This window comes from Microcaecilia unicolor, chromosome 3 (genome assembly GCF_901765095.1).
Source record: "Microcaecilia unicolor chromosome 3, aMicUni1.1, whole genome shotgun sequence".
Taxonomy (NCBI): Eukaryota; Metazoa; Chordata; class Amphibia; order Gymnophiona; family Siphonopidae; genus Microcaecilia; species Microcaecilia unicolor.
In genome coordinates, this window is record NC_044033.1 from 181,253,720 (window position 1) to 181,275,967 (window position 22,248).

Sequence of the window (22,248 nt, forward strand, 5' to 3'; positions counted from 1 at the left end):
ACTTATCTTCCTCAGAGATCATTCTGTTCTCTGTTTTCATCATCTATTTTCCCTTAAGTTGCTAAATCACATTCTCTTGTTGTGTATACTAGTTTCTTTCCCAAGCCTGCTTGCCCGTAAGGGTATCATAATAGATCATAAATTCCTGAGTTTACACAGGCTCATGTTCTTTAATAAATTACAGGCTTCTCAATCTCTGATAGATTCCAGAATCGCACCAGCTTGTTAGCCTCTGCCCTTTTTGACCTGTGCTGGGGTGCTGACCTGTGCTTATGATTCTACATCACTCCAACTAGCACTATTCCCTGACTTTCTCACCCTTGTGGCCCATTGGGATGTTCTAGCAGGTGTCACATTGATATTGTCAGTGACATTCCATGCCACAGTATGTGTTTTTGTCTAGATGTGTTGCTCTGGTTATCAACTGTTACCTGTAAATCCTAATGAATAGTGTAAGGAGGTTGGAGGGTCTAAGCAGGTCAGGAGGAGGTATGGGGCCAGACTACATTCCCCACAAGGCCCTGGGAGAAGGAATCGGTGGGGTAGGTCCCAAAACCCGGTAGGAACACCACGGGGAAGGGAGGGGGAAAAGGACTGGAAAGAGCAGCTGCTATGGCAGACGAGGGACAGAAGGGGGAGCCGTGATGACAAAGCTCAATTCCCTTGGGTCAGAAATCAGTACAAGATTCCTTCCACCTGGGAGGAGGAGGAGGTCTCTAACCAACAGCCTAGCAGAGAAGCAGAGTTAATGGAGTCCTTGGAGGAAGGAGAGTCTGGAGGGCCCAGCACACCAGGTTTGGAGGAACCGGTTGACATGGACTGTAATTGTACTTTGGGGCAGAGTTGTGAGGATTGAAGGCAGTGGGTGGTCACAGGAGTCAAGTAGCTGTGTTGTGGGAGGTGTACTGCCATTCTGCAACCACCCAAGCGGAAAGACTTTTAAAACTGAAACCCAGGCGGGAGAGCTTGGATTTAAAGGGAGGGTTTTTCCTTTTTTGCTTTGTTTTGAAACTGAATGAGACCTTAACCCCTTTGAACTGAAATTTGTGGAGGAGGGGAAATAAACTGCTTTGAACTAAAACTGTGTCGTATGGAAGGACTTTGTTTTTGGACTGCTGAAGGGAGCCTACCATCCCCCTGAGGGTTTGCTACCAGGATTACAGTTATTACAATAGATATACAGTGGTGGAAATAAGTATTTGATCCCTTGCTGATTTTGTAAGTTTGCCCACTGACAAAGACATGAGCAGCCCATAATTGAAGGGTAGGTTATTGGTAACAGTGAGAGATAGCACATCACAAATTAAATCCGGAAAATCACATTGTGGAAAGTATATGAATTTATTTGCATTCTGCAGAGGGAAATAAGTATTTGATCCCCCACCAACCAGTAAGAGATCTGGCCCCTACAGACCAGGTAGATGCTCCAAATCAACTCGTTACCTGCATGACAGACAGCTGTCGGCAATGGTCACCTGTATGAAAGACACCTGTCCACAGACTCAGTGAATCAGTCAGACTCTAACCTCTACAAAATGGCCAAGAGCAAGGAGCTGTCTAAGGATGTCAGGGACAAGATCATACACCTGCACAAGGCTGGAATGGGCTACAAAACCATCAGTAAGACGCTGGGCGAGAAGGAGACAACTGTTGGTGCCATAGTAAGAAAATGGAAGAAGTACAAAATGACTGTCAATCGACAAAGATCTGGGGCTCCACGCAAAATCTCACCTCGTGGGGTATCCTTGATCATGAGGAAGGTTAGAAATCAGCCTACAACTACAAGGGGGGAACTTGTCAATGATCTCAAGGCAGCTGGGACCACTGTCACCACGAAAACCATTGGTAACACATTACGACATAACGGATTGCAATCCTGCAGTGCCCGCAAGGTCCCCCTGCTCCGGAAGGCACATGTGACGGCCCGTCTGAAGTTTGCCAGTGAACACCTGGATGATGCCGAGAGTGATTGGGAGAAGGTGCTGTGGTCAGATGAGACAAAAATTGAGCTCTTTGGCATGAACTCAACTCGCCGTGTTTGGAGGAAGAGAAATGCTGCCTATGACCCAAAGAACACCGTCCCCACTGTCAAGCATGGAGGTGGAAATGTTATGTTTTGGGGGTGTTTCTCTGCTAAGGGCACAGGACTACTTCACCGCATCAATGGGAGAATGGATGGGGCCATGTACCGTACAATTCTGAGTGACAACCTCCTTCCCTCCGCCAGGGCCTTAAAAATGGGTCGTGGCTGGGTCTTCCAGCACGACAATGACCCAAAACATACAGCCAAGGCAACAAAGGAGTGGCTCAGGAAGAAGCACATTAGGGTCATGGAGTGGCCTAGCCAGTCACCAGACCTTAATCCCATTGAAAACTTATGGAGGGAGCTGAAGCTGCGAGTTGCCAAGCGACAGCCCAGAACTCTTAATGATTTAGAGATGATCTGCAAAGAGGAGTGGACCAAAATTCCTCCTGACATGTGTGCAAACCTCATCATCAACTACAGAAGACGTCTGACCGCTGTGCTTGCCAACAAGGGTTTTGCCACCAAGTATTAGGTCTTGTTTGCCAGAGGGATTAAATACTTATTTCCCTCTGCAGAATGCAAATAAATTCATATACTTTCCACAATGTGATTTTCCGGATTTAATTTGTGATGTGCTATCTCTCACTGTTACTAATAACCTACCCTTCAATTATGGGCTGCTCATGTCTTTGTCAGTGGGCAAACTTACAAAATCAGCAAGGGATCAAATACTTATTTCCACCACTGTATACTGGCTGATATTCAGCCGGTGGTGATCAGTGGAGTTTTTTTAACACTGTCCATCTCCAGCTAAATTAGCTTCAGATATTCAGTGCCAAGCCATTTCTGGGCACTGGCACTGAATATCTGGGGCTAATGACATGTGGCCTGGCCACTGGAGCTTATACGAGTACCAGTTGATATTCAACTGGGACCCGCATAAAACAGCAATAATGGATCTGCAGCAAATAGGCTTCAGTCCTGCCCCCACTACCCCCACTGGACCATTAGGGACCTCAGATAGGCCCGGGAAGACCTATTCTGGGTTGGAGGTGGGGGCTGGGGATGGAGGGAGGTGTGAACCTAGGTAGCTTGGGAGGGAGGCTATGGACTACAGAGTGGAGAGGCAGTGGAGGGAAACTGGAATCATTTTTTTTAATGCGGGTCCCGATAAATATTCACTACTGGGACCCGCAGGCTAACCTGGTCTTTATAGGACAGCTTTTCAGCTGTCCTAACTTGACTGAATTAGCTATGCAGGGTCTGGCACTGAATATTGGCGATACCCGTATAACTGCTGGCTCCTCCCCAATGCCACCTCCTGTACCACCCCTGACCTGCCCACTTTTTTTGGTACCAGACCTGATTTTCAATGGCACTGTCTGGTTAAGTGCTGCTGACATATCGGCAGTTTGATGGCCAGGAGCGATTTAAGCAGCCAAAGCCTCTCCTGCCCACTTAAATCATTTTGAATATCGGCCCCATAATACCTACATCAATAAATAGTCATTGTGAGATCATGATAAAAATGCTAGATGTCATTTCCACATCTCACTCACATATCCCCCATCTAAATTCATTGTGTGCACTCTGTCATACACATAGATCCTAAGTAGTATATCTCAATGGCATTTGTCAAAGCTAATTTGCATATTCCTGACAGGTGGCCACACCAACTTCTGGTCCTGACAGCCAATTAGGACACGCCTAATCCCCACCCATACCCCACCCCTTTGATGACATCATTGGATGTGATGTTGCAGCCCTGTCCCTTATATATAATCCTGCCCCTGACCCCATCTTATTTGCATAGCACCACCCCAAACACTATTCCTTTATGCATGACCCCGCCCCAAACACCTCCCCATTTGGTGACATCATGTCATAGCCACACCCCTTTTCCCGAGATGGTAGCTACCATCGGATGCACTACATCACTTCCTGTTTCCAATACTGGCCACCATCTTGGATGGAGTCATATGACTGCAAGTGATGTAAAAAAAACCCTGACACTACCCCCTACAGCCTTGGAGCAATGTGTGCAGCTTAACTTTTTTCTCACAGGAAAGAAGATAGGTATTTAAGCCCCGGACTCATCATTTTTCTTTCTTTTTTTTTTCTTTCAAAAGGATACCTTGTGTTTATTTTAAGAATGACAGGAAGAAATAATGTGCTGCACAAAGCCTCTGTAATGACTGTGTGAGCCATTTGCTTTGCAAGCACATTGTATTGTCTGTGTAAGATCAATCTATCTGCAGCCTCTACTGCAACCCCTCCCTTTCCCTAGCCATCAGCCCAATCTGTCTGCAACCTTTCTCACCCCCCACCACCTTTCCCCTTCCAAGCCATCCTCCATAGAAAGAACTAGTGTGAGCATGGACATGATACATGGAATGTTGCTGCTATTTGGGTTTCTGTCAGGTGATTTTGACCTAGATTGGCCACTGTTAGGGGCAGGGTACTGGGCTGGATAGACCATTAGTCTGACCCAGTGTGGCTATTCTTATGTTCTTATGTTCCATTGCAAACTTTTACAAAGCAGTTATATGTGCATGACTACCCAAAATATCACTCAAAGGCCACTCCAAAATAAAAGTTATGTGACCCTCAGCTTGGGACTCACCAAAGAGTGTGCTTGCATTTCCCTGCTTATCTACAGAGAAATCAAAGTTGTTTAACTGTAATTGAGGTTCTCCATAGACAGCAAGGGAATGTAGCTACAGTCACCCTTCCTCCATCCACTCAAAAAACCTATTCAATTCCTAACTACATCTTTGCATGGTTATGGACTGAAGAGGAAGGGGCAACAGGCAGTGCGGGAACTCCCACACATGATCAGAGAGGTCAAAATTAGACTTCTCTGAGTTGGAGAAGAGCTCTGGCACACAAGGCTCTGTCAGATGGCCATGGAGTGTGTCTACATTCCCCTGTTGCCTACAAAGTATCCCTATTAAAGGTATGCAACTTTGCATTTTTGCTGCCTAAAATTAGACTGCTCTTTATAAAAGTTACCTCCATGGTGACTTTTCTCCCCTATCAGCACTTTTAAGAGGTCTTTTCTCTTTTATGTGCATTTGTATGCGTGAAGGGAGCTAGGATGGGAGAGGAGATAAGGCAGGATAGATAAAGGTGAGTCCTAAAGCTATAAGAAGAAAGGAAATAATAATGTTTGCATTGCAGACGTGAGCTGTGCTCCTTCGGAGTGAAAGTCTCCATCATCGAGCCTGGTTCTTTCAAAACCGTAATCGTGAATCCCAAGTACATTGGAGAAATTGTTCCAAAGATCTGGAGCCGCTTGCCAGCAGAGACCAAGGAAAGCTATGGACAGGACTTCTCTAAGTGTGAGTTTTCTGCTCTCTTTCCAAAGGATAGAGGAAAAATTGAAAACATATATATTTGGGAAGGTAATCTTTTATGATATTAGTGCCATTTATGGGGCTACTAAGCAAAGGGCAAGTTGTCAAGATTTCATACAATTTCTCCACAGATTTCTTGTTCCTTATTTACCAGCCTGCATGCTACAATCTGTTCAATATAACCTTCTTGTGGTTCCTTCATTTCTGCGCACACTCTGCCCGAAAGTCTTGTTTTGCAATTGTTGCCTCTCACTATGGAACGCCACACCCATTGAACTGCATTTGGAACCTTCTTTCCAAAAATTTAAGGCGATGCTCAAAACATTATTTATTCTCAAAAGCATTTCCTGCCTCATTTGCACCTAATAGCCATATACCTTCACTGATGGACAGCATCACCAAGGCGACCTTTTACTAAAGGGTTGCTGCACGGCAACAGATTTGCTCCATGGCAACACAGAGCTACCACCAGCCCAACGCAGCAGTTGGCAGTAGTAGTTCCACCTCAAGCACGTGCCATTTCCGGCACTACAGAAAATAATTCCATTATTTCTAGTGCAGTGCTAACTCAGCATTAATCGGGCAGTTCCCCACACTGTCCAGTAACATAGGCAGGCTGCACACCTTCTCGCCCCCTCCCCCTCACTCTTCCCCTTAACGCACTCACAGATCAAGCATGAGACAGATTTTCGTTTTGGGAATAAATGGCCACAGCTTTATTGAAAACACATTAAACAGTTGTAGAAATATGCTGTCACTTGCTCTCAGTGAAATACAGGCCAAGGGCTCAGGCTAAGAGCAAGGCCTCTAAAAATCATAGATCACTTCTGACACAGAGATACATTTCACTGCAGCAAGAGCTGAAGTAAGTTCTCAGAGAGCTGACAGGGGAGGTGGATTCTGCTCTGTAAACAATAACGAGACTAGTGCTAGCAAGAAAGTCACAAGCAGGAATGTTTTGGCTAATGAAAGATAGTGGTGGGTCAGGTGCAAGTAGGGGGGGGGGGGGGGAGCTGAAGAGAACGAAATGACATGTGAAGTCATTAATTCACAGATGTTGCCCTGAACATCTTAAGTTAATATTTAGAGTTTGGAAACATATGAACTCATCATTATCAACTGATAATGGCCGAAGAGCTCTGGTGAGAAAGTGAGGTTCCATAGGAATGAATAGAGCCAGAAGGGTTTAAAAAGGGCAAGTCTGCTAGGGTATAGGAGAAGAGGGAGCAGAAGGCTGAAGAGAGAGGACAGACTGCACCTGCTGTGTGAAGCGTGGTCCCATCGTGTTCCAGAGATGAATGCCTAATTTGCCTGTACTGCCGTTGGGTAAGATACTGATGCTAATAAACTATATCATTATATCCACTGAATCCCGGGTGTCTTTCTGATCATGTAGCTTGTTTCTGCCCAGACTGTGTAAAACAGTCTGAACAAATACTAGGTCAAAATAATTAATCATCTAAAGGGAACATGCCATTCTATTCAGGGTAGAAGAAATCTTATTGCTTCCCCTGCCCAAACTGTTAATACTACGACCCTATAGATTCCGCTGCCCCTATTTTATTCACAATCCCTAGGAAGCACCCGAGCCTTGTGCTTGGCGTTGCAGATGCTTCTGCCCTCCACCATGCCTTTCCAGCTAGAGAGCCTGCATCACCGCCCCACGCGTCGGCCAGCCATGACTCTGCCCCCAACGTGGCCAAGCGTCCATCTACTTGGGACTGCACTCCCTGACCAGTGCGCCACCTGCCATGTATAGCCAGCGAGGTAATTGGTCTGCCACTAGTGAGTGTTCCTGTCCCTTGCCTGAAACGGCCAATCTTCCTTTCACTTGTTGTTCCAGCACATCCTATAATTCCCAGGCTCGGGTGCCTCCGCCACAATCCAGGGGGCCTGAACACCAAGGTCTTCCAAGTCTCCCCCTCTTTTCCCAGTCCTTTTCAGTAAAATCCCTCAAGCGCCTCCTGAAAGTCATTAAGAAGGAGGTAATCCGCTACTTCCGAGAGATGGATAGCATCAGGGAGGAAATAGCCATGAATGAGAGGGGAAGCCCAATGGTGCCAGATCTTTGCTCCGCCAAGTTGCTCCACCCACGTGCCAATCTGACAATTGACCTTGGTTACACCTCTGGACCACAACCTGGAAGCAGATCCATGCCATCGCGGTATGATGTCCGACCAGAGGATAGTGGTCCCAGTCATAAGCACAGACAGTTCCAGGAGATCCTGCTTTGCCATGGCTATCAGGCGGTGGCACGAAGTGTGCCCAATGTCGTTGCCCCCCAAGTGAACGAGTAGGACATCTGGATGGGGCGCGGCATCTAGTAACCGGAGGACAGATGGCAGAAGCTGGTGCCATCTCATGCCAGGAATTCCGATCCATGTAAGTGTCGCCCCTTTACTGTCCAACCCCCAGGTGCAGGCCCTTGCCCCGCGCTGTCAAGTGCTTGCAAGCATTGGCAATGTAGGAGTGTCCGAAGATCCACACTGCCCCTGGGTGCGGCTGGAGACCTGCAAAAGGAAGGAAGAAATTAGCTGTATTGCTTCGTGCTCGCAGCAGGTGATGGTCTGATGTAGGTTTGGTATGCTGCAGATTTCAAGCGGCCCAGCTGTTTGATCGCACGGGCGGAGAGGCCATGCCGGAATGCAGTAGTTGCTGCCCCTATATGGAAAGAATGAGTCCCATAGTTGTCGGGGCGCTGGCCAGTTTCCAGGAGAGCTTGTCTAAAGACAGCCGTAAACTGGAAGCGTGTGAGGGGCTGGCGTCCTGATGCAGCAAAAGGGGTGGACCTGCTGGCAGTCTAATCTTTAGGTATGCTGCGAGGTTGGCTAGCGGGCAGGTCGGTAATGGTGTGCCCCTTCCCCGCCTGATCCGTCTTGGACCTAGCGACTCACAGACAGACCTGCCCCTGCGTTATGGAGATGTCATCCATCTGCAGGGCTCCCGTTGGTTTGTACTTGGATTGCACAGTAAGCTCACCTATGCGTAGAGCAGCGAAGAAGGCCGCCCTGTACAGCGCAGTCTAGTAGCCTTTTCCAGCGCTAACCATAGTCGATGGAACATCTCGTGCTTTATGGGGCGCCTGCTGTCTGGGAGCACCGGAGTGCACCGCGCCCATCCTTTCAACAGCGTCCGGATCAGGAAACTGGCACAGCTTGGCAAAGAAGGAGAAGCCGGCAATGCGCAAGATGACCGCTGTCCTGGAGACGCCCCCTTTGAAGGCGTCCGCGATGTAACAAGCAACAAGGTGATCTGGAACCGTTCCCCTTCTCCACCTGTGGCTCTGGAGGTATTTGCACACCTGGTGAAAGGCACGCCGGTAGGTGCACAGAGTAGAAGCGGCTAAGGAGCTGGTGATGAGTAAGTGCTCGGTGTTGCTACCAGCTGCCATAGTTGTTTGGGAACTGGAGTTCGTTCCTTGTTTGCTGCAGGGGCCAGCTGCTGAAAGAGTGAAAAGTGAAAACGTGAGAGAGCATCAGCTATGCAGTTATCAACCCCGGTTACATGCTTCTCTCACACAGTCAGATTAATTTGCAGGCAACAGAGCACAAAATGCCTGAGTAGCGCTGTAGCATGTGGGCAACGTGCTGTTTGTTTGTTTATGATCTCTACCACAGCTGCGTTGTCCGACCAAAAGAAAATACTTCTATTGGCCAGCGCCGGGCCCCAGACGTGGACAGCTGCGACAATGGGGAAAAGTTCCAGGAAAGTGATGTCCTTGGTGAGACCGCAGAGGGTCCATTGTTGCGTCCAATGGACGGCAAACCAGGCCCCATTGTAATAGGCTCCACACCCCATGGACCCGGCAGCGTCTGTATAAAGGTTGAGGTCCACGCTGGAAGTTGGTTCCGATTGTATCAGAGTTCTTCCGTTGAAGTCCAGTAGGAAGTGCAGCCAGATGCAGAGGTCCTGCTTCATGGGAAGGGTTTTGCGCAAATGGTGGTGCTTGCGCAACACGCCCGCCATGACTAACGCAAGCCTGTGGCCAAACACTCTACCCATGGGGAGAACCCTACAGGCAAAGTTGAGTGAGCCAATAAGAGACTGCATTTGGTGGAGGGTGATCTTAGATGAATGAAGGGTGTTGAGGATTTTCCGTGCTAGCCTATGCAGCTTGCCTTCCGGGAGTTTGGTGGTTTGGGTTGCCGAATCTATCTCAATGCCCAAGAAGGTAATGACAGAGCTGGGTCCTGTGGTTTTGCTGCGCGCAATGGGCACTCTGAACTCATGGGCTACTGTGTGGAAGACATCCATGAGGTCGCTGCAGGTGCTGGAAAGTCGGGGCCCGACAAAGAAGAAGAAGTCATCCAGGTAATGTATGATTGTGTCCGCTGTCGACCGCTGGGATACCACCCAATGTAAGAAGGAACTGAATGCCTCAAAAATGTTGCATGATACTGCACACCCCATGGGCATGCATTTGTCAAAATAGTACAGGTTGGCATGACAGAAACCTAATAACGGGAAACAGTCAAGGTGAACAGGCAGCAGACAGAAAGCGGATTCAATATCCACCTTGGCTATGAGCGCATCACATCCAGCCGTCCGGACCAAGGCCAAGGACAAATCGAAGGACATGTTCTGGACAGATGCAGCGCCATCTGGTATGCAGTCGTTCACTGAATGACCGGGGGGGGGGGGGGGGTATGAAAGGTTGTGGATGAGGCGGTACTTGCCAAGTTCCTTCTTTGGGACAGCTGTAAGGGGGGAGACAAACATTCTGGGAAAAGGGGGATGGAGAAATGGGCCAGCAATGCAACCTGCTGCTCGTTCAACTGCTAGCTTACCAGAGATAATGTGGGCTAGGCGGGACCTGGAGCGAGATGTCAGGGCAGGGGTGGCCGACAGTATGGGGCCTTGAAATGATATGAGGAACCTGTCATGGAAGCCGCGCAGGAGTAAGTTTGCAGCCTGTTGTTGGGGTACCGCACCAGCCAAGGCCTCATAGCGTCCAAGCAGATGGGCATGGGTGCCCTAGCAAATGGGTCAGGGTTTTGGCAGTCCTCCCTGTCTTGGCATTGCTTTTTTAGGACACAAGGCAAGGGGGTGTGGGACACCGCATGTGGCGCACAGGTGCTTGAATTTGCAGTCGTGGATGATGCCGTTGCCTTTATTGTACTTCCAGCATACTTCCCGGGAAAGCGTGGCAGGCCTCCCTTGCCTTTTTCCCGGAGGGGGAGCCCTGTGCTGGTAGGAACGTCTTGATGCAATGTTGGCTCGCGTGAGGACATTTCGCAACCAAAAGCTCCCGTCATCCATATCCCATGCCATATTAGGGTTTGCTTCCATTTTGTCCCTAAAATGTTCATCGTAAGCCAGCCAGGCGTGTCACTCATGCTCCCGATAGATGCTGATGACTGCTTCAAGGTAACAGAGCATGGGATCGAGTTGATCGCGTTGCTTCCTGCATACAATGCTCATCATGCGTGCATAGGATATCACCCAACATGCAAGGTTCCGTGGGAGCACTCTGTTGTAATCCGGTAACAGGTCGCCCTTTTTAGCACGTTTCTTAGCATGTCATCCACGACTGCCTTCGGCCAGCTTGAATATATCAAAGTACTGTCATCGCTGTACCTTTTTCCTCAGGGTCCTGGGAACCCTCTTCCATAGGCGCTCTGGGGGAACACCATAGGTGAATGCAGGTGCGAGTGTCAAGGGTGGTGCATTGGGTGCCCTGATAGGGGAGGGTGAGGAAGAAGAGCAGGAGGACGAGGAAGAAGAGGAGGAGGAGGAGGAAGTGGAACTGGAGCGGCCAGAATGCTTATGCTTCTTACCTTTCTTCCCCCATTTAACCATCTGATGTTTCTTCATTTGCGGTTGGGGTGCCGCGGGAATTTGGGCGTGAAGACTTCTGTCTCCCGTGGGGATGCTGTGTTGTTGGGATGTCTCCGCTGGAGTGTTGTGACACCTATGAACTGTCTCTGTCGCATCTTGCAGTGTCGTGCAGTTCAATGCACGTGGGGGATTGTGGCCCCGCAGTCGAGTAGCTGTGATTGAGGGTCTGTGCCGAGGTGAAGCTGTGGATCCCCGCCGCTCACTGCATACACTCTGAAACCTGGGCCAGACCTGCCCAGGAAAGGAGGGGGATCTGAGATGGTCATGCGATCGACGATGTCCGCGATGGAGTTGGTGCCCGCAGCACGATGGGGATCTGTAATGCCTATAACAGGACTTGGATCTATGGCTTCTGGAGCATGCACCGGATCTGCGACATCCCGAGCTGCTCCTGGATCCGTGGGATCTTGTACTGTCTCTGTAATGCCTTATGTCATCCCGGGTGTGGGGATCAGAACCATCTCTGCTGTCTCTGGAGAATGACCTGCATCTGTGTCGTTTGGCGCTGTATCCATGTTGCGTCTGCCTGCTTTGAGATTCAGATCTGCGAGTCGATGCCGCTGCCTGTGCAGCAGGGAGGGATTGCAGATGAGAACCTGGACTGGCTCTGTGTGCGTGCCCAGGGTGGACATTGGATCCTGAAGCGCTCAGATTATCTGCCGGTGGAGTCAAACCTGCGGCTGCCAGTGGTTGCAGGGCATCTCCTGGCACGGTGGATTCCAATATGCATTCCTCCAGTGGGGCGTGAAGTGTCGAGGGTGGAGGCAGGTGACAGTGAGTCTCTGCAGTCAAGGGTACAAGAGCACGTGGGCATGGAAGGTCAGCTGAATCAATGTACCTCTCCGGGCGCCTGCGCTGCCTCGTGGATGAGCGGTGTGGTCTAGCTGCCATGTCAGCTTGCACATCTTCAGGCTGGCATGGAGGATGTTGTGAAACTCTTGCACCTCGAGGCATGATGATTCCTGGCACGTCGGGAGGTCTTTTCTGCAGCGCGGTGTTATGCGGCAACACTGGCGAAGCAGCTGGTTCCTGTGGAAGGGGGATTGTCTGCTATGCTGCTCTAAGCGGTTTTTTTTTGAGCAGTTCACTTGGAGACCTGTGTCTACCATGCAAAGGCTGAAGGAGCAGCTGTCCGCCCTGCGGTGCGAGTGCCTCAGGGCTGTCTCTCTATTGCCTCGTTTGAAACACGCGGTCTGCCCTCTCAAAACGTGCGGGGCAAGACGCCCAAAACGGATGCGAAACAGACAACCACAAGGAGGGAGCCCAAAATGGACGCAAAACAGATGATCATGAGGAGGGAGCCCAAAATGGACGACCGCGAAGAGGGAGCCCAAAATGGACGACCAAAATGGACGGCCTAGGGAAAAGACACCCAAAATGGATGGCCAAAAAAAAGACTACCTCGACGCTCACTGTTGTTGTAGGCTTGTAGTTGGCTGCCGTGGGCTGGAAGTGGCTGTTCTGTCCGAGGGAGCCTCGCGATGTATTAGATCTAGGCAGGAAGCGGCGCTGATTCCTAGTCGTTGATGTCCTTCGGAAAGTCCTGCCGCGAGGCAAGGTGATCACGGGGAAGGACACCCAAAATGGATGACCTAGGGAAAGGACGCCCAAAATGGACGCCCAAACTAGACGACCGCGACACTCAACTCTGAAACTCCTGCACCACTCGCTGCCGATGGAGAGACTCCCCTCGTCTCGTTGGCAGCTTTTATACGGTGCAGAGGGACACCAACTGAGGCTCCTCCCTCCTCCGGCCTCCCCACCAATAACGGGCTGGGTCCCCCGCAACGTCATCCAGGCAAGTGGGGAAGCCAGAAGAGAAGGGGAGCTCGGCCAGGGTGCTGCTGTGTGGCAGCCGCCATGTTACTGTCTTGTCCGCAAAGAAGGTGAGCCCTTAGGTCCCGTAAGGCCCCGAAGGACCTCAAAGGACAACCGTGCAACCCCAAGTCTTCACCCGCGGCGACCGCCGTTCACCAACGGTTAAGCCCCCAGCTGCAGGCGGTCAACGGGACTTCAGGAACCACGGGGTTGACAAACTGACCCGGACTGGGACCAGGAGAGAAGAGGGCAGATGGAAAATGGAGACGTCCAATAACAGGCAACAGTTCAGGGCAGGCAGCGAACAGCGTAGTCAGAATCAGGCAAGAGGTCAAGGCAGGCGGCTAGCAGGGTAAACCAGGAACAGTCCAAAAGTCAAAACCAGAAGCACTAGGAAACCAACGGAGCACAGGAACAAACGGAGACTGGCCTCGGGAACAGAACCTGAAGCAATGTCCTATCTCAGGCCCGTTCCTTAAATACTGTTCAGCATTCAACCGCCCAGCACCCGTAGGCATAGCCGGCCAATCAGAACCTGGTTATCGACAGAACCCTTCTGATTGGCTCTGTCCGACCTCCCAGGCGGGACTACCGTACTGGCCTCCCAATCTAACTCCTCTGAGGCGGAGCTTCGGGTTCCCGCGCCCGAGAGTGAAGGAGATGCCGGCCATCGTGCCTCGGCGCCATTTCCCCTACTGGCGCAAACACAGCCTCCATAGCCGGCGATCGAGAGACCGGCAGCCGCGATCGCCGGCTTCCGGCCTCGGCCCCGGACTGGGCGGCCATCACCACGGCGAGCCCCGGCTCCTCGCCGTGGCCTCAAGAAAGCCGGCCTTCGTTGTGGCGGACGCCGGCTCCTGCTTCCCGCGGAGGAGCAGCCGGAGGGAGTGACGGATGTGACAGTTACGTGCGGCTGCTCTGCAGGCACCTCGCCGGCCTTCTCTTAACACCGGGTTACCATGGGAGCCCTTACTGCCACCTCAATGGGTAGCAGTAAGTGCTCCCCCCCCCCCCCCCCAATGCACAAGGCCACAGGTTAGAATAATCTTACCGCATTATTGTCTTTTTTAGGGGCTTTTTATCCGCTGCAGTAAAATGGGCCCCCATCGCTACCGCAGGACCATAGGCGGTAGGTGGCCCAACTGTTTGGGGAGGCTAAAAGGGGTGGGGCCAGGGGCGGAGCTTACTTCCATAATTGTCTGACAATACACAGAAAAAAAATAAGTAAAAATAAAATAGTCACAATTAATACCTTTTATTAAATTTAGATATTAGATATGTATCATATATCAAAGAATAAAGTGGTTGCTCAAAGCATATACTAACCACAATCGCTCAACTGCAAAACACTATGCACAACTTTGTGCAAAAACACACTCAGAACCTTACTGTACCATAAATATTACACTGGGCAGAACCTAATACACCAATATATCACCCATACGGACAACATCACAGACCGTCAACAATATGAAACAAGGGATCATATCTCAATTCTCATGTACCACCACAAAACATCCTTTTAGGGTGGATAGTATTCACAATGAGCTCCTTTGATTAACAACCAGCTAGAGATAAGAGTTTTCAAATTTCAATTTTGGCACAATATAAAAGTCATCTTTATGACTACTGTTGCACTCAAACTTGCAACTAATTAATTTGAAACTCCAAAGCAGGGGCATATCTGGACTCCGGCGGTAGGGGGGGCCACAGCCAGAGGGAGGGGGCACATTTTAGCCCCCCCCACCGCCCCCCCTTCCCGCCATTGCCGGACACCCCCCTCCCTTCCCGCTGCCAACCCTCGCTCCCCGCCGTTGCTTACTTTTGCTGGCGGGGGACCCCAACCCCCGCCAGCCGAGATCCGCTTCCTCCTCCGAGTCCTACCTTTAAAAATATTTCTTCAGCTGGCGGGGGACTCCAACCCCCGCCAGCCGACCCGAGATCTTCTTTAACTTTCTTCTATCTTTGTCCTCCGCGTGGCCGACGTGTTGCTGCTGTTGTGCAAAGCTGAAATCCAGTTTCGGAGTCTGACGTCGCAGCACGTTACGACGTCAGTCAGACTCCGAAACTGGATTTCAGCTTTGCACAACAGCAGCAACATGTCGGCCACGCAGAGGACGAAGATAGAAGAAAGTTAAAGAAGATCTCAGGTCGGCTGGCGGGGGTTGGAGTCCCCTGCCAGCTGAAGAAATATTTTTAAAGGTAGGACTCAGAGGAGGAAGCGGATCTCGGCTGGCGGGGGTTGGGGCCCCCCGCCAGCAAAAGTAAGCGACAGAGGGGAGGGTTGACGACGGTAGGGGGGCCAGGGCGAAATCTGCGGGGGCCCAGGCCCCTGTGGTCCCACGCAGATACGCCCCTGCTCTAAAGCCACAGTCTCACACTACCTATGTATAAAACAGGATACAGGAACAAGTTATCACCCACAGTTAAATGTGAATCTTTCAGCATATAGAGTGGAGAAAAAAAGGGGGGGGTTCAGTAACGCCACCCAGCCAGCCCAAGATGATCGGACTATAAGGCGTAGGCCCGGCGCAACATCATCTAGCCCCCCAAAAAACTCCACACTATTAAATGTCCAAAATATCAAAAGTGGCTCAGCACGCACCAATTTCACATGTCAAAACTTGCGTAGGCCACTTTTTACCGTGGCTTAGTAAAAGGGCCCCTTAGTCCCTTAATGACTTTCAGGAACGTATAAATTATAAGGTACAGTCTCTTTCTTTTTATGTATTTTTCCTTTCAAATAATTCAAGGCATGAGCAAATGTGTTGATCATGACAGAAAACTAAGTTGACAATATTGTGACATGTTTGGCCAGATACAGATCTGTGGGCCTCAAGATGAAATTGTTCACCTTAGAACTAATCAAAACTGTTTTACAGTGAAAGTTATTTCCAGATTTAGGGGTCTCCTGCAACTTGCTGGCTAACTTTCCACACAGTCAGAGCTTCTAACATAGATATTGTATTGCTCAGTGAGAGCTAATACACTTTGGAGATTTGAACATCACAGTTAAAAGGCACAGTTGGATCTGGAAAAGGCTAACGAATCCCATTAACACCAGCAAAATTCTCGACAAAAACAGTGCTACAGCTTAAGAGGTGAAAACTTAATATGCCTGGAAAAGTCAGAACTGTGCTGTTACCTCGTAAATCCAGAACTTCTTGGCGTGTTGAGTCTTGCGCAGTTTGCACCTGCTGCTCTTTCTTGACCAGGGTCCCTTGCCTTCCAGGTCGCAGAACCTTCCCACCGGCCTTGGGTTTTCTTGATCTACCACAATTCTGGGTCTGGGAAGGAAGTGTAAATACCTCAGACACTGTCTTAACCAGCCTTGAGTCACAGTGATGACAGCCCCTCCCGCGCGTTCCTGCCTATGCGGTACAGGAAGTTGCGTCATGACAGGACGAGAGCTCTCGTAGGGAAGGCTGACTCTGACGCGATCGGCGACGTTGCAAGCCCGAACTGAAGGTGGATCGGTGGTGTGGAGGCAAAAAGAGGAGGACAGAGGGACGCGACGCACGGTGAGAGACCGAGTAGGGCGGGTGGAACTGGGCTTGGGTATGGCGCTTAGGTGATGGCGAGCCGGCAGCACTGCCTGCAAAGAAGAGTCAGCTGATCCGTCCTGCTGCAGCTGGGGAGGCTTAGCCTCCCCTAGCCTCTTATACTGGGCGCCTATGTGCAGAACCCTTTTTATCGCAGCTTGGTAAAAAAACCCCTGTCCATGCATACTTTTTTCACACAACCTATTGTCCCGTTCCCCGGTCCTACCTGCGCTCCAGGTGGAGGGGGCGATGTTCAGTGACCCCCGCGACGCCCGGGGTGGCGAGGGGGGACCTCCGGGGAGACCGACGCGGTCGCGGGGACCGGCGACCCGCTAGAGCGAGCGCCGGCCTCGGAGAGCGGGGCGTTGCGCCAACTAAGATGGCGGTGCCAGCATCGACGCCTCCAAGGGCGGACCAGCGCAGAGGCTCCGCCCATCTCACGCCGGATTGGCGCGCCGGCCCTGAGGCCCCGCCTGGAGAGCGGGCCGACCAATCCCGAGGCCCATTGCCTCCTGGGATCGGGTTGGTTGGTTCCTCTCCCGGGGAGGGGGCGGGACGGCGCGATATTTAAACCTGAAGACAGGGGAACTCACTGCTTCCGGTTCGTTGGTTGCTGAAGCCGTCACAGTTGTTCTCCCTGTGCTAACTTGCTAGCTGTCCTGCTAGCCCTCCTACAGAGACTGTGCTTTTGGCTAGCCGTCCTGCTAGCCCCTCTTTCAGAGACTGTGACTTTGGCTAGCCGTCCCGCTAGCCCTCCTACAGAGACTGTGCTTTGGGCTAGCCGTCCTGCTAGCCCCCCCCCCCCCCTTCAGAGACTGTGATTTTGGTTAGCCGTCCTGCTAGCCCTCCTTCAGAGATTGTGCCTTTGGCTAGCCGTCCTGCTAGCCCTCCTTCGGAGACTGTGACTTTGGCTAGCCGTCCTGCTAGCCCTCCTACAGAGACTGTGCGTTTGGCTAGCCGTCCTGCTAGCCCTCCTTCAGAGATTGTGCCTTTGGCTAGCCGTCCTGCTAGCCCTCCTTCAGAGACTGTGATTTTGGCTAGCCGTCCTGCTAGTTATCCTACAGAGACTGTGCTTTTGGCTAGCCGTCCTGCTAGCCCTCCTTCAGAGATTGTGCCTTTGGCTAGCCGTCCTGCTAGCCCTCCTTCTGAGACTGTGCTACTTGCTGGCCGCCCTTGCCAGCTATTCTTCGGAGACGGTGCTACTTGCTGGCCGCCCTTGCCAGCTATCCTCCAGAGACTGTGCTACTTGCTGGCCGCCATTGCCAGCTATCCTCCAGAGACTGTGCTTGGGCTAGCCGTCCTGCTAGCCCTCATTCTGAGACAGTGCTTTTCCCTCTCGGAGTGCTAGCCGCCCTTGCTAGCCCTCCCTTAAAGACTGCGTTACTGACTACCAGCCAGGTCAGCCGTCACCCCGCGGTTCCAGCAGTCCTGCTGGCCGCCTGCAGCTGAGGGCTCAACCCTCGGTGAACGGCGGCTGCCGCGGGTGAAGATTCGGGGTGCTCGGATGTCCTCTGGGGCCTTGCGGGGCCTTAGGGAACCTAAGGGCTCACCACTAGAAACAGGACACCTATCCTCCTTGTGTATTTTTATATACTTGAAATTAATATTTAGAAACTGTGTTCCTCTTTAATTAGTTATACTTAGGCCTCTTTTTGTTCTTTTTTTCTTACACTATTTGGGGCCCCTTTTACCAAACTAAGGTAGCGATTCCCGGTACGGCAAATGCAACATAGCCCATTCAATTCGAGTGGGCTTTGTCGCATTTGCTGCGTGGGAATTGCTACACAGTTTAGTAAAAGAGGTCCTAAATTTGCTATAAAAACTGTTTAGATCATTTTATCTGTGATATATCAAATAGAAACAATTAACAAGGGGAGCAAACCATCATCCAATCAAAAAAAAAATCAAAAAATGTTTGCTATTACTTGGAATCTGAAAGAATTGCAAAGAGCAAATTTACTTTAACGAAAAAATTATTAACAAAGCCTCAAAAAATCCACAGGCACACCACAACTTGCATTGACTGCTCTTAATGGAGTACCCAAAATCATCACCGGCTTTCCTTTAAACCGGGAAAAAAAGAACATTGTGAAAAACTCCAATCGATTTGGAGAAAAACAACTGTTCACAATAAAACTGGTGTAATACAGCCAAAACACTTACAGTTCATTCTGATATCCAAAATACAAAAATCAAAAAGTAGTTCCAAAAAGATATGAAAAGCAAAGTCTTCTCGCAACAATCAAACATTACTTAGCTTAGGGGGTCTTTTACAAAGGTGCACTATCGTTTTTAACGTGCGCTAATGATTAGCACGAGCTAAACGCTAGAGACACCCATAGGAATACATGGACATCTCCAGCATTTAGCACACATGCTAAAAATGCTAGTAAAATAACCCCTTAGTAAAGAAATCACTCCAGCCATTCTCTTCCGGCGTCTTTTTCAATCCCTACTGTTCCACACCATTTCTGTACCACATACAGCTAGGCAAAACATAGTAACCTGGAGGGGAATAATCGAAAGGCGCCGGCGATCTATTTTGGCGGTGGCGCAACAGCTGGCCGGAACCGTATTATCAAAAAGTTGGCCGACCATCTGGTTTTTTTTTTTCGATAATACGATTTAGACCGGCCAAATGCCTTGGATGTCGCTGGGTTTGAGATGGCCAGTTTTGTTTTTCAGCGATAATGGAAAAAAATGTCGGCCATCTTCAACCCGGCGACATCCAAGGCATTTGGTCGTGGGAGGAGCCAACATTTGTAGTGCACTTACATGCCAGGACACCAACTGGGCACCCTAGGGGTCAGTGTGGTGGACTTTAGAAACAGCTCCCACATGCATAGCTCCCTTACTGTGGGTGCTGAGCACCCCCCCAAACCCCCTACCCACAAATATGCACCCACTAAAAGTGCTCCAGGGACCTGCACACACTCAGGCCTCTAGGACTTGTTGCTGCTGTATAACCTTGGCACATCAGTTGACACCTGAAGACTAATGTCTTTGAAAAAGTGCTTTATTTGAATAAGCACGTTTACTCACAGTTAACTGCAGATCAGAGGTTGTGCCCCACTGGCAAAGAGTCTCCCTGATACTGAGATTAGCAGTAGGTCCGAGCTGGCAGAATGCTGTACAATGCCCTCTTTCAGCAACATTCAAGGTAAGAACGTTTTCTAACGTGGGTAACACATGAAAGGGATCTAAAACTGGCTTACAAAATGGCCACTACCTCATGGACTACCGGAAACAAAACAGGGCTCACTCTGACCCAGTTAGCAGGGGGGAAAAGCACCATGGGAGTATAGCCCAGTACCCTACACCCACCACAATGCATTGCTGATGTGACTCTGCAGGGCACCTAACAGAAAAGGTGTCACACTCACCCGAGAGCCACATCGCAACGACGGAAAGGCTGTCAGACGATACAACACATTCTGCTGTCAAGGAGGTGGGTACGGGATTTGAGGCTGGCATACAAGCTGGCAAAAAAGGTTTTCATTTTAACTTTTGTAGTATGGGAGGGGGTTGGTGACCACTGGGGGAGTAAGGGGAGGTCATCCCCCATTCCGTCCAGTGGTCATCTGGTCAGTTGGGGCACCTTTTTGATACTTAGTCGTGAAAATAAAATGACCAACTAAACCCGGCCAAATACCGCTTAACGCCACTTTGTTTTTCCATTATCGCCGAAAGCCGGCCATCTGGTAGCCACGCCCTGCCTGCCCATGCCCCGCCTTCGCCGGCGACACGCCCCCTTTAACTTTCGCCAGCGAGGCAACGGGAAAGCAGCGATGCTGTTAAAAAGCCAGGTTTCGATTATACGCTTTTAGCCGCTTTTGCGAAATCGCCGGCGATCTCCCGATTTGTGTCGGAAGATCGTCGGCGAAAAGTTTCGATTATAAGCTGGATAGTAACATAGTAGATGACAGCAGAAAAAGACCTGCACGGTCCATCAAGTCTGCCCAACAATATAAACTCATATGTGCTACTTTTTGTGTATACCTTTCCTTGATTTGTATCTGTCATTTTCAGGGCACAGACCGTATAAGTCTGCCCAGCACTATCCCTGCCTCCCAACCACCGGCTCTGGCACAGACCTTATAAGTCTGCTCAGCACTATCCCCGCCTCCCAACCACGAGCCCCGCCTCCCACCACCGGCTCTGCCACCCAATCTCGGCTAAGCTTCTGAGGATCCATTCCCTCGGAACAGGATTCCTTTATTGTTATCCCATGCAAAGTCTCCACAAAAGAGTTTTCATAATAACCTCCCAGAAGGAGAAGACACCCTTCTAGGGTTTGGATTCAGCTGGTGTCTCCTCTTTCTGGGAGGTTATTATGTGAAGACTTTTGTGTGAACTTTGCCTAGCTGTATGTGGTACAGAAATGGTGTGGAACAGTACGGATTGAAAAAAGATGCTGGAAGAGAATGGCTAGGAGTGATTCCTTCACTCGAAGTGTTTTGGCTGTATTACATCGGGTTTCTTGTGAACAGTTTGTTTTTCTCCAAATTGCCTGGAGTTTTTCCACACTGTTCTTTTTTTCCCGGTTTAGAGTAAAATAAAGCCAATGATGATTTTGGGTACTCCATTAAGAGCAGTCAATGACTGCTAAGTTGTGGGGTGCCTGTGGATATTTTGAGGCTTTGCAGTTCTTTCTGATTCCAAGTAATAGCAAACAGTTTTTGATTCGGTATATCCAATAAACATGAAATGTGAAATGTTACATGAATTGGGGAGGGACGTGAAGCTGTTTTCCAGTTTAAACGTTTGCTCGTAGCTGATGACATAATCCTGCTTCTGCATTCTTATACAGATTTCAAGAAGATACGCATTCTGGGGATGATGAGCAATTCCAAACTGACTCTTGTGACAGACTGCATGGAGCACGCTCTAACCGCAGTGCACCCCCACACACGTTACTCTGCAGGCTGGGATGCTAAACTCATCTACCTTCCACTCTCCTACTTACCAACAGCCCTAGTAGACTTTCTGATAGCCTTGACATAAAGAACCAGCAGAGTGAACCTAGAAGAAATGCTTCTGAAACAGGATGTTTGGTTTTGTTTATTAGAGCCATGATAACTAGGAACCTGCTTGAAATAAAACATCAAAGGGTTTAATTGTCAGTAGAAAAGAGTTTATCCTTGTCACTTTGATCACTGTAGGAAAACTAACTCTTCTTCCTCCCACTCTCCTACTTACCAACAGCCCTAGCAGACTTCCTGATAAGCTTTGAGTAAAGAACCAGTAGGGTTAGCCTAGAAGAAATGGGACCCTGCTGGAGATAAAACACCAAACGATTTATTTGTTAGCAAAAAAGGAATTTATCTTTTCTTTTTGGTCACTTAATGAGAAGAAATTGTGTCTTATTCAATAAAGATATCTTCTGAACACAAAAAATGAAGAAATACTTTTTTAAAAGGTTCTTATTTCCGATCTGACGAAGAAGGGCAACCTTCGAAAGCTAATCAAGAAATGTATTAAGTTATGTCTAATAAAAAAGATATCATCTTATTTTCCTTTCCATGTTTTATTTTGAACTGTGCTGGAAACTTGAGGGGCCCTTTTCCTAAGGTGCACCTAAAAGTGGCCTATGCTGGTGTAGGCACGTGTTTTGGAGACGCACAGGTCCGTTTACTTAGCATGCCTGGAAAAAAGGCTTCTTTTTTTT

At 49.7% G+C, this 22,248-nt stretch overlaps 1 protein-coding gene across 5 annotated transcripts in view; it reads left to right on the top strand.

The window, feature by feature from the left end:
• The window catches only part of LOC115465871 (retinol dehydrogenase 7-like), a 45,099-nt gene extending 23,055 nt beyond the window's left edge, over positions 1 to 22,044 (top strand). For 4 of the 5 annotated variants that reach the window (XM_030196673.1, XM_030196675.1, XM_030196676.1 and 1 more), the window contains 2 exons: positions 5,207 to 5,367; positions 21,391 to 22,044. In XM_030196673.1, coding sequence (XP_030052533.1) covers positions 5,207 to 5,367; positions 21,391 to 21,584 — 355 coding nt within the window. In that variant the 3' untranslated portion in view covers positions 21,585 to 22,044. The remainder of the gene's footprint in view (positions 1 to 5,206; positions 5,368 to 21,390) is intronic. The other variant, XM_030196674.1, reaches the window with a different exon arrangement.
• Positions 22,045 to 22,248: the final 204 nt, after the last annotated feature.